The sequence below is a fragment of the Hemicordylus capensis genome, chromosome 8, assembly GCF_027244095.1.
Source record: "Hemicordylus capensis ecotype Gifberg chromosome 8, rHemCap1.1.pri, whole genome shotgun sequence".
Classification (NCBI taxonomy): domain Eukaryota; kingdom Metazoa; phylum Chordata; class Lepidosauria; order Squamata; family Cordylidae; genus Hemicordylus; species Hemicordylus capensis.
In genome coordinates this window covers 10,171,462-10,188,361 of record NC_069664.1, presented here as the reverse complement: position 1 = coordinate 10,188,361, position 16,900 = coordinate 10,171,462, and the positions used below count along the sequence as shown (strand labels likewise).

General features: G+C 50.2%; 1 protein-coding gene across 9 annotated transcripts; it reads left to right on the top strand.

The window, feature by feature from the left end:
- The first annotated feature begins 1,837 nt into the window (after window positions 1–1,837).
- On the top strand, window positions 1,838–14,517 carry ANKRD39 (ankyrin repeat domain 39). 9 transcript variants are annotated; one of them, XM_053270322.1, is made up of 6 exons: window positions 3,569–3,607; window positions 6,291–6,551; window positions 8,273–8,376; window positions 11,029–11,232; window positions 13,561–13,755; window positions 13,844–14,517. In XM_053270322.1, the coding sequence occupies exons 2-5, from the start codon at window positions 6,446–6,448 to the stop codon at window positions 13,705–13,707; spliced, it is 561 nt and encodes a 186-aa protein (XP_053126297.1). In that variant the 5' UTR covers window positions 3,569–3,607; window positions 6,291–6,445; the 3' UTR covers window positions 13,708–13,755; window positions 13,844–14,517. The 9 variants fall into 9 exon arrangements, with proteins under 9 accessions (XP_053126289.1, XP_053126295.1, XP_053126294.1 ...); XM_053270314.1 differs by lacking the exon at window positions 3,569–3,607 and adding an exon at window positions 1,838–1,924 and having other exon boundaries at window positions 13,561–14,517; XM_053270320.1 differs by lacking the exon at window positions 3,569–3,607 and adding an exon at window positions 1,844–1,924 and having other exon boundaries at window positions 6,398–6,551; window positions 13,561–14,517.
- Window positions 14,518–16,900: the final 2,383 nt, after the last annotated feature.

Sequence of the window (16,900 nt, the reverse complement as noted above, 5' to 3'; positions counted from 1 at the left end):
AACAATATCTTTGCCCGTTTAGGAGACTTCCGCCTTGCACACTGCTCTGCACCAGCAGGCTCTCCTTTGCAGAGGCTGTTCAGTTGTATTTAAGACCCTCAGAATGTGAACGAAGACATGAAGAAACTGGAGCAGATTCCGAGGAGAGCATCCAAGACGAGAGAGGATTTAAAACTGAGAAAACGGCTGAGGAGCAGCTGAAGGAATTGGGTAAACTCGGCTTATAGGCAAAGAAGATTAAGGGACGAGAGGATAACAGCCTTCCAATATTTAATAGGTTGTGGTAAAGGAGCTGGAGTTTCACTTGCAGGAAGGTTAAGCTAGGTCAAATCCGAGGAGATGGGGTGGGGGAAGTGGGCTGAAACTCACAGTCATGAAAGAACTGGGGTTCTGATATGGTTGAAGGCTGTGGAATTTCCTATGCCTGCCCCTTCTCTCCCCAGTTGCTTTGAGAGATTCCTGCCTGCAATTTTGGAGAAGCCGCTGCCAGTCTGTGAAGACGATACTGAGCTAGATAGACCAATGGTCTGACTCAGTATATGGCAGCTTCCTATGTACCCCAGCTGCGACAGAGGTGCACTGCACAAGTAAAGAGAGCACTGCTAATTAATATTGTCTGGAGACATCGAGTTGCAGTTCTAAATAAAGAGGTTTATTTAGGAAAACCATCAGGGAGATAGTAAAGCCTACATGCCTGGCTGCTAGCTACATACAGGAAGAAGGGAAGGGAGAAGACAGACGGTGAGAGAATGAAACTTGAGACTAGGGATGTGCACAAGCCCGTTTGGTGCTTAGCATAAGTAATCAATTTCCATAATTAGCATAAGTAATCAAGGTTTTGCTTCCTCATCCCCTGTCCATGCAAAAGTGCAAGAAGGTTTTGTACCAGTGATGTACTAGAGGGGTATAATGCTAAAACACTAAAATGGGGGGAGGGGGGAGAAGTTTGCTCACACATTTCACTTGGGTTGCAAAATCTCTCCCCAAAACAAGCCTTTCAGTTTGAGCGGGTCAATTTCACCTCAGCTACCGAGTTCCTCAAAACTCAAAAACAGCAAATGTTTGATGTTTGTTGCAAAGTGCATCTGTTTTTCCGGAGGTTGTTGCTCCTTAATTAATGACTTCCTGAAATCTCTTGGATTGCTCTCAACAGTCAGGCTGATTCCTGCAGACTCCAGGACAGGCTACTCTCCCTTGCCTGTGTGTGGTGTGGATATATATCCAGGTCGCCTAGCTGAGGCTCTCCAGCTGTTGGACTACAAATCCTATCACCCCTGCTGTAAAGCTTTGGGTGATGGGAGTTGTAGTCCAACAACAGCTGGAGACCTCAGATTGGGCACCCCGAATATAGAAAAATTTATTTTATTTATTTATACACCACTTTTAAAAAGATTGCTTCCCAATGCAGCGGCTAGAGGAAATATATAACATCCAGTCATTTCAAATATGCAATCACCAGTTAATTAAATGATGCCAGTGCAGCCACAGAGAAAATACATGAGAATAAACCTCGAAGAGATGGCGAGGGCCAGCTTTCTCTGACAGCCTATTCTTGATAGATCGTCAATAGCTTAGGACGCCATGCTTCAGTATCAACTCGAGCAACAAGGGAAAACATTTCTGGCTGGCTGCTCGTCAGCGACTGTAATAAAAGATAATCAGCTACGGCTCTCAGGGCAAAACATTCCTTAGCTCCTTTCTCCCTCTAGTGGAAGCCTGCCGCTACTGCAGCCAAGGGACTCATGCCCCGCCCCCTGGAGCCTTTTGCAACGGCCTTGACCGCCTTTCCCCGCCCCACCTCCTCTGATTGGCCGGGCCTGAAAGCTTAAGGTAAGATGGCGCTTGCCTGGGGTGCGCGTGCGCATTGGGCGCTCTTCTGGGTCGCTTTAGGGGACCGGGTGGTGAGAAGCCAAGCCGCTCGCAGGTAGGCTTGGGGTCAGGAGGACCCCAGAGTGGAGGTCGTTGTGGAATTGGGCGGAGATTCCCTAGAAGCTTCTCTTTCATTGGGTAGAGCTGCTGCGTGTGTGTGTGTATGTATATATATACCGATATATGTGTGTGTGTGTATGTATGTATATATCTCCTGTGCCCATGAGATGCTATGCATTTTAATCTATGCATTTTAATAACTGCCTCCCCCACCCCCGACCCTGCTCCCCTCCATTATATAAGATTGATGTTTTAGTTTCTGGATTATTTTTTTGCTAGCTGCCCCGAGTTGCTACAGGGGAAGACAAGTGGTTGCACACTTAAAGGCGAACATGATGGGGGTGGGGAATCACTCAAATCAGCCGCATTGGAATTAAAAGGACCAGTGAAGCATGCCAGACTTGGTTTTTTTTTTAAATTTCAGTGGAACTACTTTGAGTAATTTGAGGAACACAGGAAGTTGCTGCATACTGAGTCAGACCATTGGTCCATCTAGCTCAAGATGGTCTACACAGACTGGCAGCGGCTTCTTCTCCAGGGTTTCAGGCAGGAGCCTCTCCCAGCAGGGGTCCTTGAGCCTGGGAGGCCTTCTGTTGCCAAAGCAGCTTCAGCGCAAAGGTTCAGACCCCCCCACCCACTGGCCCCTCTGTATGCTGCCTTCAAATCATTTCTGCTGCACTGGCCGCCCTTGACTGGTGGAAGAGCCCAACATGCTGGTATTTGTTAAAGATAATGACACTAGGGACCACTTTCTCATATATATGTTTTGATTCCTTCTGCTGCGTAAAGAGCTTTGTGAACTTTTTGTTGAGAAACAGTGTAATACTAACAATGATGGGCACATAAGAAGCTGCCGTATACTGAGTCAGACCATGGGTCCATCTAGCTCAGTATTGTCTACACAGACTGGTAGGGGCTTCTCCAAGGTTGCAGGCAGGAGTCTTTCTCAGCCCTATTTCATTGGAGATGCTGCCAGGGAGGGAAGTTGGAACCTTCTGCTCTTCCCAGAGCAGCGGCTCCATCCCTTGAGGGGAATCTCTTCCAGTGCTCACACATCAAGTCTCCCATTCATATGCAACCAGGGCAGACCCTGCTTAGCTAAGGGGACAAGTCATGCTTGCTACCACCAGACCAGCTCTCTGCTCCTCAGCTATCAGTGATGGTTGGATGGGCGTTCTCCAGGGGTTTGCCCCCCACAATTTCTGTGAGATCAGAAACAGCAGTTATCCTTGGGAGATTGGGAGGCAGCACTGACAGCTGATGGGAGGCAATCCACCTTCTTATTTATTTTGTATTTCTCTTTGTAAACCACCCTGAGCCATTTTTGGAAGGGTGGTTTAGAAATCAATCAAACAAACAAACAAATAATAAAGTTGTGGGTCGGTGGTGGGGGGGTCAAGGGCATGCATGGAGCCATGACGGAGGACCCTCAGTAGCCTGGTTGTTGTGGGCCCCTTCCTTAGGATGTGTGTTAGGTGGGGGTTTGTCTGCATTTTGCTGACCCTCGAAAACGTGGCAGCGATGTTCCCTCGAAGAGGGATTCTCAGACGTTGTTGACTACAACTCCCAGAATCCCCAGCTGCTTTAGCTTGGGGATTCTGGGAGTTCTAGTCAACAGCATCTGGGAATCCATCTTCGAGGGAACATTGTTTAGCAGCTCCTCCTGCTTTTCCCATCTGTGAGTGGATTTCCTGTGATGATGCATGACTGGGAACAAGGGTCCTATTTGCAGAGGAAGGCAGTGACTGAGCAACTCCACAGAATGGGGCTGTCGCTCAGTGGTGGGGCCTCTGCTTGGCATGCAGAAGGCCCCAGGTTCAATCCCTGGCAGCATCTCCAGGTAGGGCTGGGAGAGATGCCTGCCTGAAACCCTGGAGAGATGCTGCCAGTCAGTGTTGGCAATACTGAGCTAGATGGACCAATGGTCTGACTCAGTATACGGCAGCTTCCTGTGTTCCCAACTAGGAAAGCTACAGGGCCACACAGAAATGGATGTGGGGCAGAGTCTCGGATTGGCCATGACCCTTCTGATGCCCTTGGCAAGTGTACACCTTAGCCCACCCCTGACCCCAGGTCTGCACAGATAGGAATGGAGGGCATGGAGATCACAGTTGAAGAGGTGCCCCCTGTGAGATTGGAGCACCCCGGGAAAGGAGAGCCAGGGGAAGAGGAGGATTTGGGTGTGTTGGGGGTTGTAATTGTGTGTCCCTAAAGAAGCAACCCACTCCAGTTACAGAGTTGTTGCAGAGTTTGGTTGTTGCAGCTATTTAGAGGAGACACCTGGAGATTCTTGTAGAACTAACTTCTAAGTATTTAGAGAGAGCCAGCGTGGTGTAGTGGTTAGAGAGCTTGACTAGGACCGGGGAGACCCGAGTTCAAATCCCCATTCAGCCTTGATACTAGCTGGGTGACTCTGGGCCAGTCACTTCTCTCTCGGCCTAACCTACTTCACAGGGTTGTTGTGAAGAGAAACTCAAGTATGTAGTACACCGCTCTGGGCTCCTTGGAGGAAGAGCGGGATATAAATGTAAAAATAAAATAAAGTATTTATTGGTGAAGTACACTTTGGATAGGAAAGACCTAACCCTAATCTATAGAACTACACAATGAATAGGTAGGGGGAGAGAGAGATGTTTTCATCTGCTCTCTAAGAGGAAAGGAAGGGAATCTGACTCTCATGGGAAATACTTGAAGAGTCCAATCAGGGGTAGGGTCAGGTAGAACAGCTAGGGAGACCCTTACTCACTATCTCTACTCCCAGCGCCCCTAGTGGCCATTAGGATAGTTGGTGCAATAGGTTGATGCATTGGAAGTCCATCTCCAACAGGGTGGAGAGTGACCTCGTCCCCAAGGATTTCATGGTTTTCTCACAACCCCTGACCCAGCTGGGTTCCTTCACACATGCAGGCACTGGGTGCCAGAAGTACATGTCTGAACCCGAGTGCGGGAGTGGGGAATGTCACGGAATGTTGACCGGTGGAATGTTCCGGAAAGGGTTGGGCTGGGCGAGGGTCTCAATACTGTGGGGCACAAGGTCCCTGAGGGGATCTGGGTGAAATTGGGTGGGGTGGGTGGGGCAATTGCAACACACACACACACACACACACACACACACACACACACACACACACACACACGGGCAAGGGAGAGTAGCCAAGTCCTGTCCTGGGAGTCTCCAGGAATCAGCCTGACTGTTGAGAGCACTCCAAGAGATTTCAGGAAGTCATTAATTAAGAAGCAACAACCTCCAGAAAAACATATGCACTTTGCAACAAACACCAAACATTTGCTGTTTTTGTTTGCGTTTTGAGGGACTTGGTAGCTGAGGTGAAATTGACCTGCTCAAACTCAAAGGCTTGTTTTGGGGAGAGATTTCACAACCCCAGTGAAATGTGTGAGCAGACTTCTTCTCCCTGCCGCCCCGTTTTAGTGTTTTAGCATTATACCCCTCTAGTACATCACTGGTGCAAAACCTTCTTGCACTTTTGCATGGATAGAAAAAGAACAAACCCTAAAATGCAGCCATCATTTCAGCCTTTCCTGTGACATACTGGATATGTGGAGGAAATGGATTACTTCTGGGCAGCAATATATGGCAAGGACATTATTAATTGATTTTAATTGTTTTTTTTATTTTACTGTAAGCTGCCCTGAGCCATTTTTGGAAGGGCGGCTTAGAAATCAAATCAATCAATCAATAATAAAGAAATATTGGGGCGGGGGGCTCCCGTGGAGCAGAAAAATAAATAGAAATATGTGACTTTCCCTGTGGGAAGATGCTGGTGCAAGTGTCCTCCAAACCTAGATTCCCAGATGCTGGGGAACAACTCCAGCCATCCAGTCTGTAGCTGGGGATGATGGGATTTGTTGTCCAGCAACATCTGGGAACCCACGTTTGAGAACGTCTGAGTTAATGGGATGAATGCTGTCAACTCTGGGGAAGTTCAGGAGACCAACTACAGATGCTTTGCCATGGGGAAAATTCCCGGGTGCCCCCTCACAGCCCTCTGAACCTCCCTCCATGGGAGTAATGATGCTGTCCTTTGTTATTTGCGGAGGACTAGTCTGGCATCAATTTACCTTTAAAACCATAATGGCCACTTTTTGTGCCAGCGTTTTGCAGTAACAGGGATTTCCAGATGTTGACTACAACTCCCAGCATCCCCTGTTGCCATGGCCTTTGGCTCGGGATGATGGGAGCTTGTGGGCAACAGCATCTGGGAATCTTTGTTATGGGGAGCACTGACTGGGGATGATGGGTGTTGTAGTAAAACAAAAACTGGAGGGCCTCGGGATAGCTGTCCCTGATAGACAATGCTAGGAGGCTCAGTTCTCTCAGATGGTGTTTTTATTTGTTCCAGACCACAGTAAGCCACCAATATTCTTGTCCCGGGGTTAGGATGCTGCGACCAGCCGCTGTTGTGTTGGAGAACTGAGCTGCCAGTTGAGTCTGGCTTCCTTTCTACAGGGCTGGCTGCCTGCCATCCCACCCGCTGTTCTGACTAGACAGGCAAAGATGGCGACGTCATCGGGACATTCCGAGGAGGATGGCGGCAGCTGCTCCCATCACAGAGCAGCGCCAAGTGTACACCAGACTCTGGAGGAGATGGATTTTGAGAGAGGCGAGTTTGGATGGGCGGGGTCTCTGGAGGGGCTGAGATGGGGAGGAGGCTAGTGCTAAGGAAACAGGATTACCACCCCTCTCCATCTTTCTCTACCTTGGAGATTTTTTTTAAAAAAACTGATGGCCACAACCTTGTGGCAAGGAGTTCCATAAGGTCACGAGGCTTTGTGTCAAGACAGCAGAATCTTGGGGCCCTCAAAAGCGAACACTTTTATTGTGGCGTAAGCATTTATAAGATGTAAGGGTTTGAAGGGACCTTGTAGGTACTCTCGCCCAACCCCCCACTCAGTGCAGGCGTCTGCTACACCTTTCCAGCTTCCACTGCCCACTTCTGCATGAGGCAGAGAGTTCCACTGTCCCCAGCTCTTACAGTCAGTGTGCCCCAGTGTCTCGCCTGCATCTGCTTCCTTGTCATGTCAACCCATGAATCCTGCTCTCTCGAGCAGCAGAGAACAAATCCGTTCTTGCGATTTGTGTGACTGGTGTGACGGCCCTTCAGATATTTGAGGGTGGCCGGTGAGCCAGAGACCTCTTTATTGGACATGCAAAATCTTCCGACTCCCAGAATGTGCATCACCCTCAGCTTCCTGGAGGAAGGGCTGAGTAACAGTGCAAGACCTAAATTAAAATGTGTATGTCTGATGACTAATGCTAACATTTGGGTTCAGTTCATGACTATGAGCCTGTTGCAATTATGGTTTTCTTTCGCAAGTATTCTCGGGAATAAATACCTCCTGGAAGTGCTTTCTTCCCCAGATTTTGATGTGTGGGGGAACTGCAGATACCTTCTCCAGCATGATCCTCCATTCTTGGTACTAGAGTGGATTTGATTTAAATCAAATCGATTTAAATCACTAGTCAGTAAGACTAGATTTACGGTAAATCACGTTTTTTTAGATAAAGACTCATTCTTGCTGGTATCATCTTAATATTTACAACCAGATAAAGGTTTCATTTTTGGTCCTCTTCTAGACAGAAAAATTGCCCAAAATAATCTTACAGAAACCTCTGGAAGAGCATGACATTGTGAATGGATTAATGGAATTCATTTACCAAAAAATTTAAACATTGCATATATACAGCCTCATGCTACATAATTAAAAACTAATCCTTATTTCATGATGAATAACCTTTGGACTATAATGTATCTTAAACAGAAAACTATCTTTAGATAGATTTTTCCTCAAAAAGCATTTTATTTTAAAAAAAATCTTATTTAAATCAAAACATTCCATTTTTAAAAAAATCATTGATTTTTATCCACCCTGCTTGGTACTAACAAAGGCTTTGCACACATCATAGGAAGCTGCTATATACTGAGTCAGACCATTGGTCTGTCTAGTTCAGTATTGTCTACACAGACTGGCAGTGGCTTCTCCAAGGTTGCAGGCAGGAGTCTCTCTCAGCCGTCTTTGGGAGTAAGTCCCAGGGGCAAGCCAGAGTTTCCAAGTCAGGATCAGGCCCAATGTTCCCTCTAAGAGGGATTCCCAGTTGTTGTGGACTACAACTCCCAGAATCCTCAGCTTCAATGGCTTTTGCTTGGGGGTGATCGGAGTTGTAGTCCACAACATCTGGGCATCTCTGTTAGAGGGAACACTGTTCAGGCCACAGCGATGTTCCGCTTTATTGTGTGTTAGGGAATTCTTCCCCGTCTCCAAGAAGTTGAAAGCCTTTTCTCAGAAGCTGCAAATGTGATCAACTGAAACTGTTTTTGGCTAGGGATCTGGTGTGCGGCTTTGAATGGAGACCTTCAGAGGGTCCAAATGCAGATCCGGAACCGGGGCAAACCCAGTGAGCCTGACCCCCTGGGATACACAGCTTTGGTAAGTGCCCCCCGCCCGCCCACCAAAAGGGCACTTTGCAGTGTAGGATTTCAGGAGGTGACAAGCCCACCGTGAGTTATGGCTCCTGGGGGTACTCTTGGTCAAAGGTAGTCCCCCCCCCCATCCAACCCACGCTTGCTGTCTGTCGTGGGAAGGACTAAACTGCTGCTCTCACTCGTGCAGATGTGGGAGAACTCTCCAGGTCCCCCCAGGCCTGGTTGAGAATTACCTGCTCCGACTGGCAACAGCTTGCCAGGATTTCCATCAGGGTTCTTTCCCATCTCTATCAGGAGATGCCAGGATTGAGCCCTGGAATTCCTGCTCTGCCATGGAGCTATGGCTCTGGGTAAAATGCTTTTGTATGACGCTGCTTCAGAGTGAGTGAGACCCTTCGGCCATCCAGCTCAGGATTGTCTTCACTGACTGGCAGCAGCTCTCCCAGGTTTCAAGCAGGGGTCTCTCCCAGCCCTACCTGGAGATGCTGCCAGGGCTTGGACCTGGGGCCTTCCGCATGCAAAATAGGTCCTGTTCCAATGAGCTGCAGCCCAGTCCCTGACCAGAGTCAAAAGACTTTATTATATATATATCTCCTCATGCATCAGTGTTCCCTCTGGGATTTCCACATGATGACTACAACTCCCAGAATCCCCAGCTGCAATGGATTTTGCCTGGGGATTCTGAGCGTTGTAGTCAACAACATCTGGGAATCCCTATTAGAAGGATCACTGCCATGCACCCCTCTTAAAGTTGTACGGTTGTAAAGTGCTGAGAGAGGCAATCTAGGTTCAAGAGCAGGGTATGAATCTACTGAATAAGTTATTATTATTAATTATTATTTATTCGATTTCTATACCGCCCTCCCAAAAATGGCTCAGGGCGGTTTGCATAGAGAAATAACGAACAAATAAGATGGAACCCTGTCCCCAAAGGACTCATAATTGAAAAGAAACACAAGATAGACACCAGCAACAGTTGCTGGAGGGGTATTATGCTGGGGGTGGACAGGGCCAGTTACTCTCCCCCTGCTAAATAAAGAGAATCGCCACTTTTAGAAGGTGCCTCTTTGCCCAGTTCGCAGGGGTTGCCATTCAAAAGTGTGCTTGAGATACAGATGAAAAGCTAGATTAATGATTAGACCTTGGGGCTATTCACACCCGCAGGCAAAACGGGGCGAAGGAAGCCCAGCCCAGTTTTCCTGGCACCCAGTGGCGGCAAACCCACATAAGGAGTCCACCACTTAGCCGGGTTTGGGGCACAAGGGTGTCCAGAAACTGGGCCCATTGTATCAGTGCCACATGGCTCCGTGAGTAGACGCACTGCATGCTTGTGCAGTGCATCATAGGACTTCCGGGGGCTGGGAAGGCGCATCCCAGCTCCAAAGCCTCCACCTGGCCAGCTGTAGCTGGCATTCGTCCGGGCGGGTGATCCTCCCGACCACGGAAGAGCCCTCATCGTCTGCCAGGGAGGTAAATGTTTCAAAGCTTCCTCCTCTGCAGATCGGAGCCCTTTTCTCTGTGATGGTGAGAAAGGGCTCAATAGCGGTGTGTGACATGGAATGGCAAATAGACATGCGTTGTGTATCAGGCTTTTATCGCCAAGCCAGCCAGCTGTCTTGGCACAATTACTGTCCCTCATAAAGCAGGGAGCCAGCGTGGTGTAGTGGCTAGAGTGCCGGACTAGGACCGGGGAGACCCGAGTTCAAATCCCCATTCAGCCATGAGACTTGCTGGGTGACTCTGGGCCAGTCACATTCTCTCAGCCTAACCTACTTCACAGGGTTGTTGTGAGGAGAAGCTTAAGTATGTAGTACTCTGGGCTCCTTGGAGGAACAGCGGGATATAAAATGTCAATTAAATAAATAAATAAGAGATTCGTAATTATTATTTGCTGCTATTTTTAAAAGGTGATCCAGGTTGGCTGGATATTTATGTAGATTACCTTTTATCAGATTCAAATGAGATATCTTAAAGTGTTGCTAAGTTTTGTGTAATAGTGACAGAAAATGTGTACTTTGTCAGAACATTGATTGTGTGTGTGTGTGTGTGTGTGTGTGTGTGTGTGTACACACACACAAATTTAAAACATGGTTTTTTAAGTTCGTTGTCAGTGTTAATCTGTTAATTAATGTTGCTGTTACTGGGTGATGAGTATATATGTACCTATTCATATTTTTTGTGTTTGCTTCTGGTTGGTGATTGAAATATGGATTCATTCATTCGATGTTGGATGTACATGTTTGCAGTCCAGCCAGGTTGGATGTCAATGTGTTCTGTGAGCTTTTGCCAAGGAATCCCAGATGTTGCTGACGACACTTCCCAGCACCCCCAGCCAAAGGCCGTTGCAGCTGCGGATGCTGGGAGTTGTAGTCAGCAACATAGCACTTAGCACTTACATTTATATACCGCTCTATAGCCAGAGCTCTCTAAGCGGTTTACAATGATTTTTAGCATATTGCCCCCAACATTCTGGGTACTCATTTTACCGACCTCGGAAGGATGGAAGGCTGAGTCAACCTTGAGCCCCTGGTCAGGATTGAACTTGTAACCTTCTGGTTACAGGGCAGCATTTTTACCACTGCGCCACCAGGGGCTCACACATCTGGGATTCTCCTTGGAGGAGCTGCTGCAACGTGCCCCCTTTTCTGTCCTGCAGCACTACGCCAGCCGCAATGGGCATTATGACGTCTGCCGCTTCCTGTTGGAGAGTGGTGCCCTCTGCAACGCCCAGACTCACGGTGGGGCCACGCCGCTCCACCGAGCCTCTTACTGCGGCCACACGGAGGTTGCCAAGCTGCTGCTGGCCCACGGAGCCGATCCGGCGACCACTGATGACGATGGGAAGACCTCCCTGCACAAGGTACGGCGTGCAGACCCCTGGCTCCACCTTCAGGGGCCATCCCATGAAACTGGAGGCTGGGGATTTTAGGCCCAACGAAAGGAAGTCCTTTTTCACACCCCGCGCCATTCATCTGTGGAGTTCTCTGCTGTGGGATGTGGGGATGGGCACCAGTTTGGGTGGCTTCCAAAGGGGCTTAGACAAATTCACAGGTCTATCAGTGGCTACGAGTCTGGTGGCTATAGGCCACCTCCAGCCTCAGAGACAAGTTGCAGGGGAGCAAGAGCAGGAGAGAGGGCATGCCCTGCCCTCAGCTCTTGCCTGTGGGCTTCTCAGAGGCATCTGGTGGGCCACTGTGGGAAACAGGATGCTGGACTGGATGGGGTTCCTTGGGCCTGATCCAGCAGAGCTGTTCTTATATTCTTATGAAAGGTACAGCCTCATGGTTTGGCTTAATAATAATAATAATAATAATAATAATAATAATAATAATAATTCGATTTCTATACCGCCCTTCCAAAAATGGCTCAGGGCGGTTTACACAGAGAAACAACAAACAAATAAGATGGCTCCCTGTCCCCAAAGGGCTCACATTCTAAAAAGAAACATACCAGCAACAGTCACTGGAAGTACTGTGCTGGGGGTGGATAGGGCCAAGCAGAGAGAGAGAGAGCACATCGAAGGTCCCAGATGTGATGCAGTTGATGGAACTGGTGCTTCCAGGGTGCAACCAGGCCTGATTTTGTCCGACCTGCTTAATAATCCTCTGGAGAAGCGAGGATGGCTTCAGTCCCGTGGTTCCCTACCTTGAGTCCCCAGAAGGTACTACAACTCCCATCGTCCCCAACCACAAGGACTGAAGGCTCAAATGGTGTGGATGGGGGGACAGGGGCCATCACTTAATGGCTGAGCCTCTGCTTTGCATGCTGAAGGTCCCAGGTGCAATCCCTGGCAGCATCTCCAGGTACGGCCGGGAGAGACTCCTGCCTGCAACCTGGGAGAGCTGCTGCCAGTCAGTGCAGACGATACGGCGTTAGATGGAGCCGTGGTCTGACTCAGTAGCAGGCAGCTTCCTGTATTTGTATGTGAATATAGGAACGCCTGTTCTTCTGTCCTTTAATATGCACATTTTTATGGGAGGAGAGCTGGATCTTGCGGTAAGGAGCATGAATTGTCCTCTGCTAAGCAGGTCCTTCCTGGGTTGCATTTGGGTGGGCGATTACATGGGAACACTGCCCACTGTGAGATACTGCCCACCTTCAGTCCCTGGCGGCATCTCCAGATAGGGCTGGGAGAGACCCTTGCCTGGAACTGTGGAGAGCCACTGCCAGTCAGTGTACGCAGTGTTGAGCTAGGTGGACCAAGGGACCTTGATGTAGAGGTGCATCTGCATGGATGCTTGAGGAGTCCTCTTTAGTCTTTGCTCCTAATTTGGAGGAGCATGAGAGGAGAGCTGGTCACAAGCATGAGTTGCTCCCTTTGCTGAGCAGAGCCCACTCTGCTTTGCATTAAGGATGTGCACGAACCTGTTTGGCAGTCAAGACACAGGCCGCCGAACAGGTTCAGGACCCCTGCGTTCGAACTGGTTCGAACGCGGGGGCAGGGGTCTCTTTAATGTGCGGGGTGTTCTTACCTCCCCCACCGTGCATCCCCCCCCAGCACTACATTAAAAATCGCTGGAGCTGTATTCCCTCTTGCTGCCTGGCTCAGCGTAATCCCAGAAGTGGCATGTGCACGTATGCACACCACACATGCGCGTGGGGCGCGCATGCCACTTGCGGTATCACGCTGACTGGGGTGGCAAGAGGGAATATAGCCGCCCCGCGCCAGCGCTTTTTAACGCAGTGCCGGAGGGGGGAAGCGTGGCGGGGGCGGTAAGAACACCCTCCCTGTGCCTTAAAGAGAGCCCCTCCCGGGTCGTGGATGGAACTGGTTCCATGCACGCCCCTGGTTTGCATTTGAATGGGAGACATGTGAGCGCTGTAAGAGATATTCAGGGCCACTCTGGGAAGAGCATCTGCATGCAGAAGGTTCCAAGTTCCCTCCCTGGCAGCATCTCCAAGATAGGGCTGAGAGAGATTGCTGCCTGCAGCCTTGGAGAAGCCGCTGCCGGTCTGTGAAGACAATCCTGAGCGAGATGGACCACTGGTCTGACTCAGTATACGGCAGCTTCCGATGTGATGCATTTTGCTTGTTGGGGAGCAAGGGGTTTCCCCTGACTTGCTTCTTGGCTGTTCTGCTGACACTCCCATGACGCCCGTTCCGTGAATCTGATTGGCCCATGGGAAACTGGGGGCCCTCCCTCTGCTCTTGCCCTGCTCCTGGGGGACTCTCCCTCTTTTTATCCAGGCCGCCGAGAACGGACACCTTGACCTCTGTGACCTTCTGCTGGAGCAGAACCCGGACCTGAGGCTTGTGCGGGACAAGAAGCTCAGGCGGGCTTGCGACCTGGTTCCCGAGGAGAACAAAGACTTGAGGGAACTTTTGGACCCGTGACTTGGCTGCCGGCTGTGGCCGAGGACCGAAGGCCCAGCCTCCCTCGAGGTCCGTGCCCTCCCCCTCCTGGGATGCTCTGCTACAACCCAGAAGCCGTCAAAGGGACCTGCTTGTGATTCTGATCTGTGCCTTGCAGAGCTCCAGGTCGCCGTCTCCTCTGCCTCCCTCTCGCCCTTCCTAAGCAGAAGCCTTCTGGACCGGCTCGGATGAGGAAGGTGGCACTCTTTTGGACGGACTCGACGGGGCAGTTCACGCAACCAGGGTTGGCTTGGGGAGAAGCTGCCTACCCTGGATTGGGAGCTGAGGATGCTCCCGTTGGCCAGCCGTCTGCAACTGAAAACCAGGCTTGGAGGGGGAGGAAGGGGTAATTTGGGAAGGAAAAGCAGTTGGGGGGGAGACATTTTTCCATCCCACTTCAATCACCAGTTTAGGTTGGGAGGCTTTTGTGTCCCTAATCCTGGTTCAGTGAACAAGCCTGAGATCCCTCCTTAGATGCATGGTTGCGTTGAAATTGCGGGGGTCTTAACTAAGTTTCTCACATGCCAATGTGTTGCCTCCCGCCACGAGCACCCCACCCCCGACACCACCTCCCTCTGTGCACCGGATTTCCCTCTGGACCCTTTTCTTTCTTCCTAGACCAAGAGGACTGCAAAGTTTAGCTGAGGGACCAGCTGGGTGAGTCGACCAAAAGCATTCTGATGGATGAAAAAGGTGCCTCTGATGCCCGGGTAGGCAACCTTGGCTTTCCAGTTGTTGAACGACAACTCTCATTGTCCCCAGCCTCAATAAATGGTGTAGCAGTTTTTAAAATGTGTATCGGTTTTTAACACAAACGCATGGGGGAAAAATGCAGTTGCGGGTAGAGGCATTCCCTTCAATCTGTAAGAAAAGAAGAATCCCTCTTCTGAGAAGATGCTGGCTACACGTATGTGCAGCAGCAGCAGCAGCATCTGAATGGTGCCAGTGGCAGCTTTGATGACTGTTGGTAGTATTGTTGGTGGAGACTGTTTGTTTATTTAGCAAATGTATTGCCTTCCTTAGACTTGAGGCAGTTTACATAAATTAAAACAACGAAGACAAGGAGGTGGAAAACACACACACCCCTAAAAGCCGAAAGTAAAATAAGTTTTCAGAAGCTTCTTAAAGGACAGAAGGGAGGTGGCATTATGAATCTCAGGAGGCAGGGTGTTCCATAAGGAGGGGGCTGCAACACAGAAGCCCTCCCACGAGCCTGGGTCCCACGTACCGCCCCTGGACCCGGAACTCTGAGAAGGCCCACCTGAGACGACCTCACAAGGCAGGTCAGAGTTGGATGGGAGAGGCAGTCCTGAAGGTACAAAGGTGCCCAACCCTGAAGGGGTTCAAGGCACTTTGAATTGGACGCGGCAGCGAACTGGCAGCCATTGCAGCGACCTCAGCCAAGGTGAGACATGATCATATTGCCTAACCTACTCCACAGGGTTGTTGTGAGGAGAAACCTAAGCATGTCGTACCCCGCTCTGGGCTCCTTGGAGGAAGAGTGGGAGATCAAGGCAAGTAATAAACATTTTCTGCTGCCCATAAGCAGCTGAGCGTTTCGGGCCAGCAGAAGCCTCTGGGTTATCTTCAAAGGCAACCCTTGGTAGAGTGCACTGCAATAGTCCAACCGAGAGACACTTCCATCCCATCCTTCTTCCAGGACGCTCAGGGTGTACAATATTCCCCCTGCCTTTGACTTTATCTTCGCAACAGTTATGGGAGGCTGAAGGTCACTCTGGCACTGACTGGAGATGGACATCTGGATCTTCCTGGCCCTAGTTCAGCCCCCTCGCCCTGGGGTTCTCACCCGTGTTCTCCCAGGTGGTGGAGGACTCTCATGGTCCACAGCCAGGAGTTTCTCGCCCGACAACCTCCAGGCACCCACGTCTGAGAACCTCCATGCCCGAACCATTATACCACACAGCAGCTCTAAAACAAGAGGTTCTAAGCAGAATTAACGGAGCCCGATTCAGGAACTCAAGAAGGCGACCTTCTATCTTGGTCCATCTGGCTCAGTATGGTCTCCACCAGGCCAGCTCAACTTAGCCCCCCACCAGCTGTTTTTGGACTACAACTCCCATGATTCCCAGGCACTGTGGCCAATACCCAGGGTTTATGGGAGTCGTCGGCCAACATCTGCAAGAGGGCCAAAGTTGAGCAGCCCTGGTCTACACGGACTGGCAGTGGCTCTCCCAAGTTGCAGGCAAGAGTCTTTCCCAGCCTCACCTGCAGACGCTGCCCTTTGGAAAGCAGGCTTAAAATGAGTGTGGATTTTGTTTCCTCAACCACTGTGGGGTGGGAGCGGGGAGGAATCAAATCCAGATTGCGATTTCAGTCGGCGCAAGGGGCTAAATTCCTTCCCGCCACCCCTACCCCGTGTCGTGGTCCTGACTCCTTTCCCCTCGGGGGCCAAAGAAACGTGTGATTTGGTCCTTAATGTCCAATTTGTGTCCATTCATTCATTCGTCCTTCCTGATGAAGAGAGAGAATTCTATGCCCTATGGAAATGGGGCGGAGAGAGGGCCTGACGCTCGAGCGATGGCATCTCTCACATTAGAGGGTGGCAACAGGTGATTGCACCCTTGTCCATCTCGGTCCCGTATCACATATCCCTTATCGCAGGGAAGAACGTTGGCACATCCCGTGCCCCGAAGAGCAGTAAAGGGATAGCTGCCTCCCTCCCCCTCCTGCCCCTTTCAATTCGCCTTAGAAGATCTGCCTGGTTTGGGAGCTGTGACCCTCAGGGTTGAGGTGGGTGTCTCATTCCAAGCTTCCTCTGCCTGCTCTTTCTGAAGCAGGCGCCTTCTGTGGCTGTAACCCTTGAATGTCTGGCACTAGGTAGGGGAGTGTGGAATAGCGCTGGGCTAAGATGGAGTGTCGTCCTCGCCAGGGGGCTATTTCCATCCTGTTTGCTCTGTCCCTGTAACATGAACCTTTGGCAGCCCAGTGATGGAGAATCCTGGCTTTGGAATCCCTGTAACCCTTCCCTGCCTCCAGCTAGGCTTGTGTGGTCAGATGGGGCTTTGACAGCGAAAGGAAAAGGCAGTAGGGCAGAATGCGGCCAGAGAAGCGTCTGTCTGCCAGCACTCGTTTCGGAGTTTAACCCATGCCCGTCCCTCAATGCAGCAGGGCTCCCTGAACATTGTTTTAATAAACCTTTCACCGGCTGTCTAAA

Bases quoted from the DNA above. Each gene is read 5' to 3' on its own strand.
- ANKRD39 (XM_053270314.1), top strand. From the start codon at position 6,446: ATGGCGACGTCATCGGGACATTCCGAGGAGGATGGCGGCAGCTGCTCC. The intron at 8,377-11,028 runs GTAAGTGCCCCC...TCTGTCCTGCAG, and splicing joins CCCTGGGATACACAGCTTTG to CACTACGCCAGCCGCAATGG. The intron at 11,233-13,560 runs GTACGGCGTGCA...CTTTTTATCCAG, and splicing joins GGAAGACCTCCCTGCACAAG to GCCGCCGAGAACGGACACCT.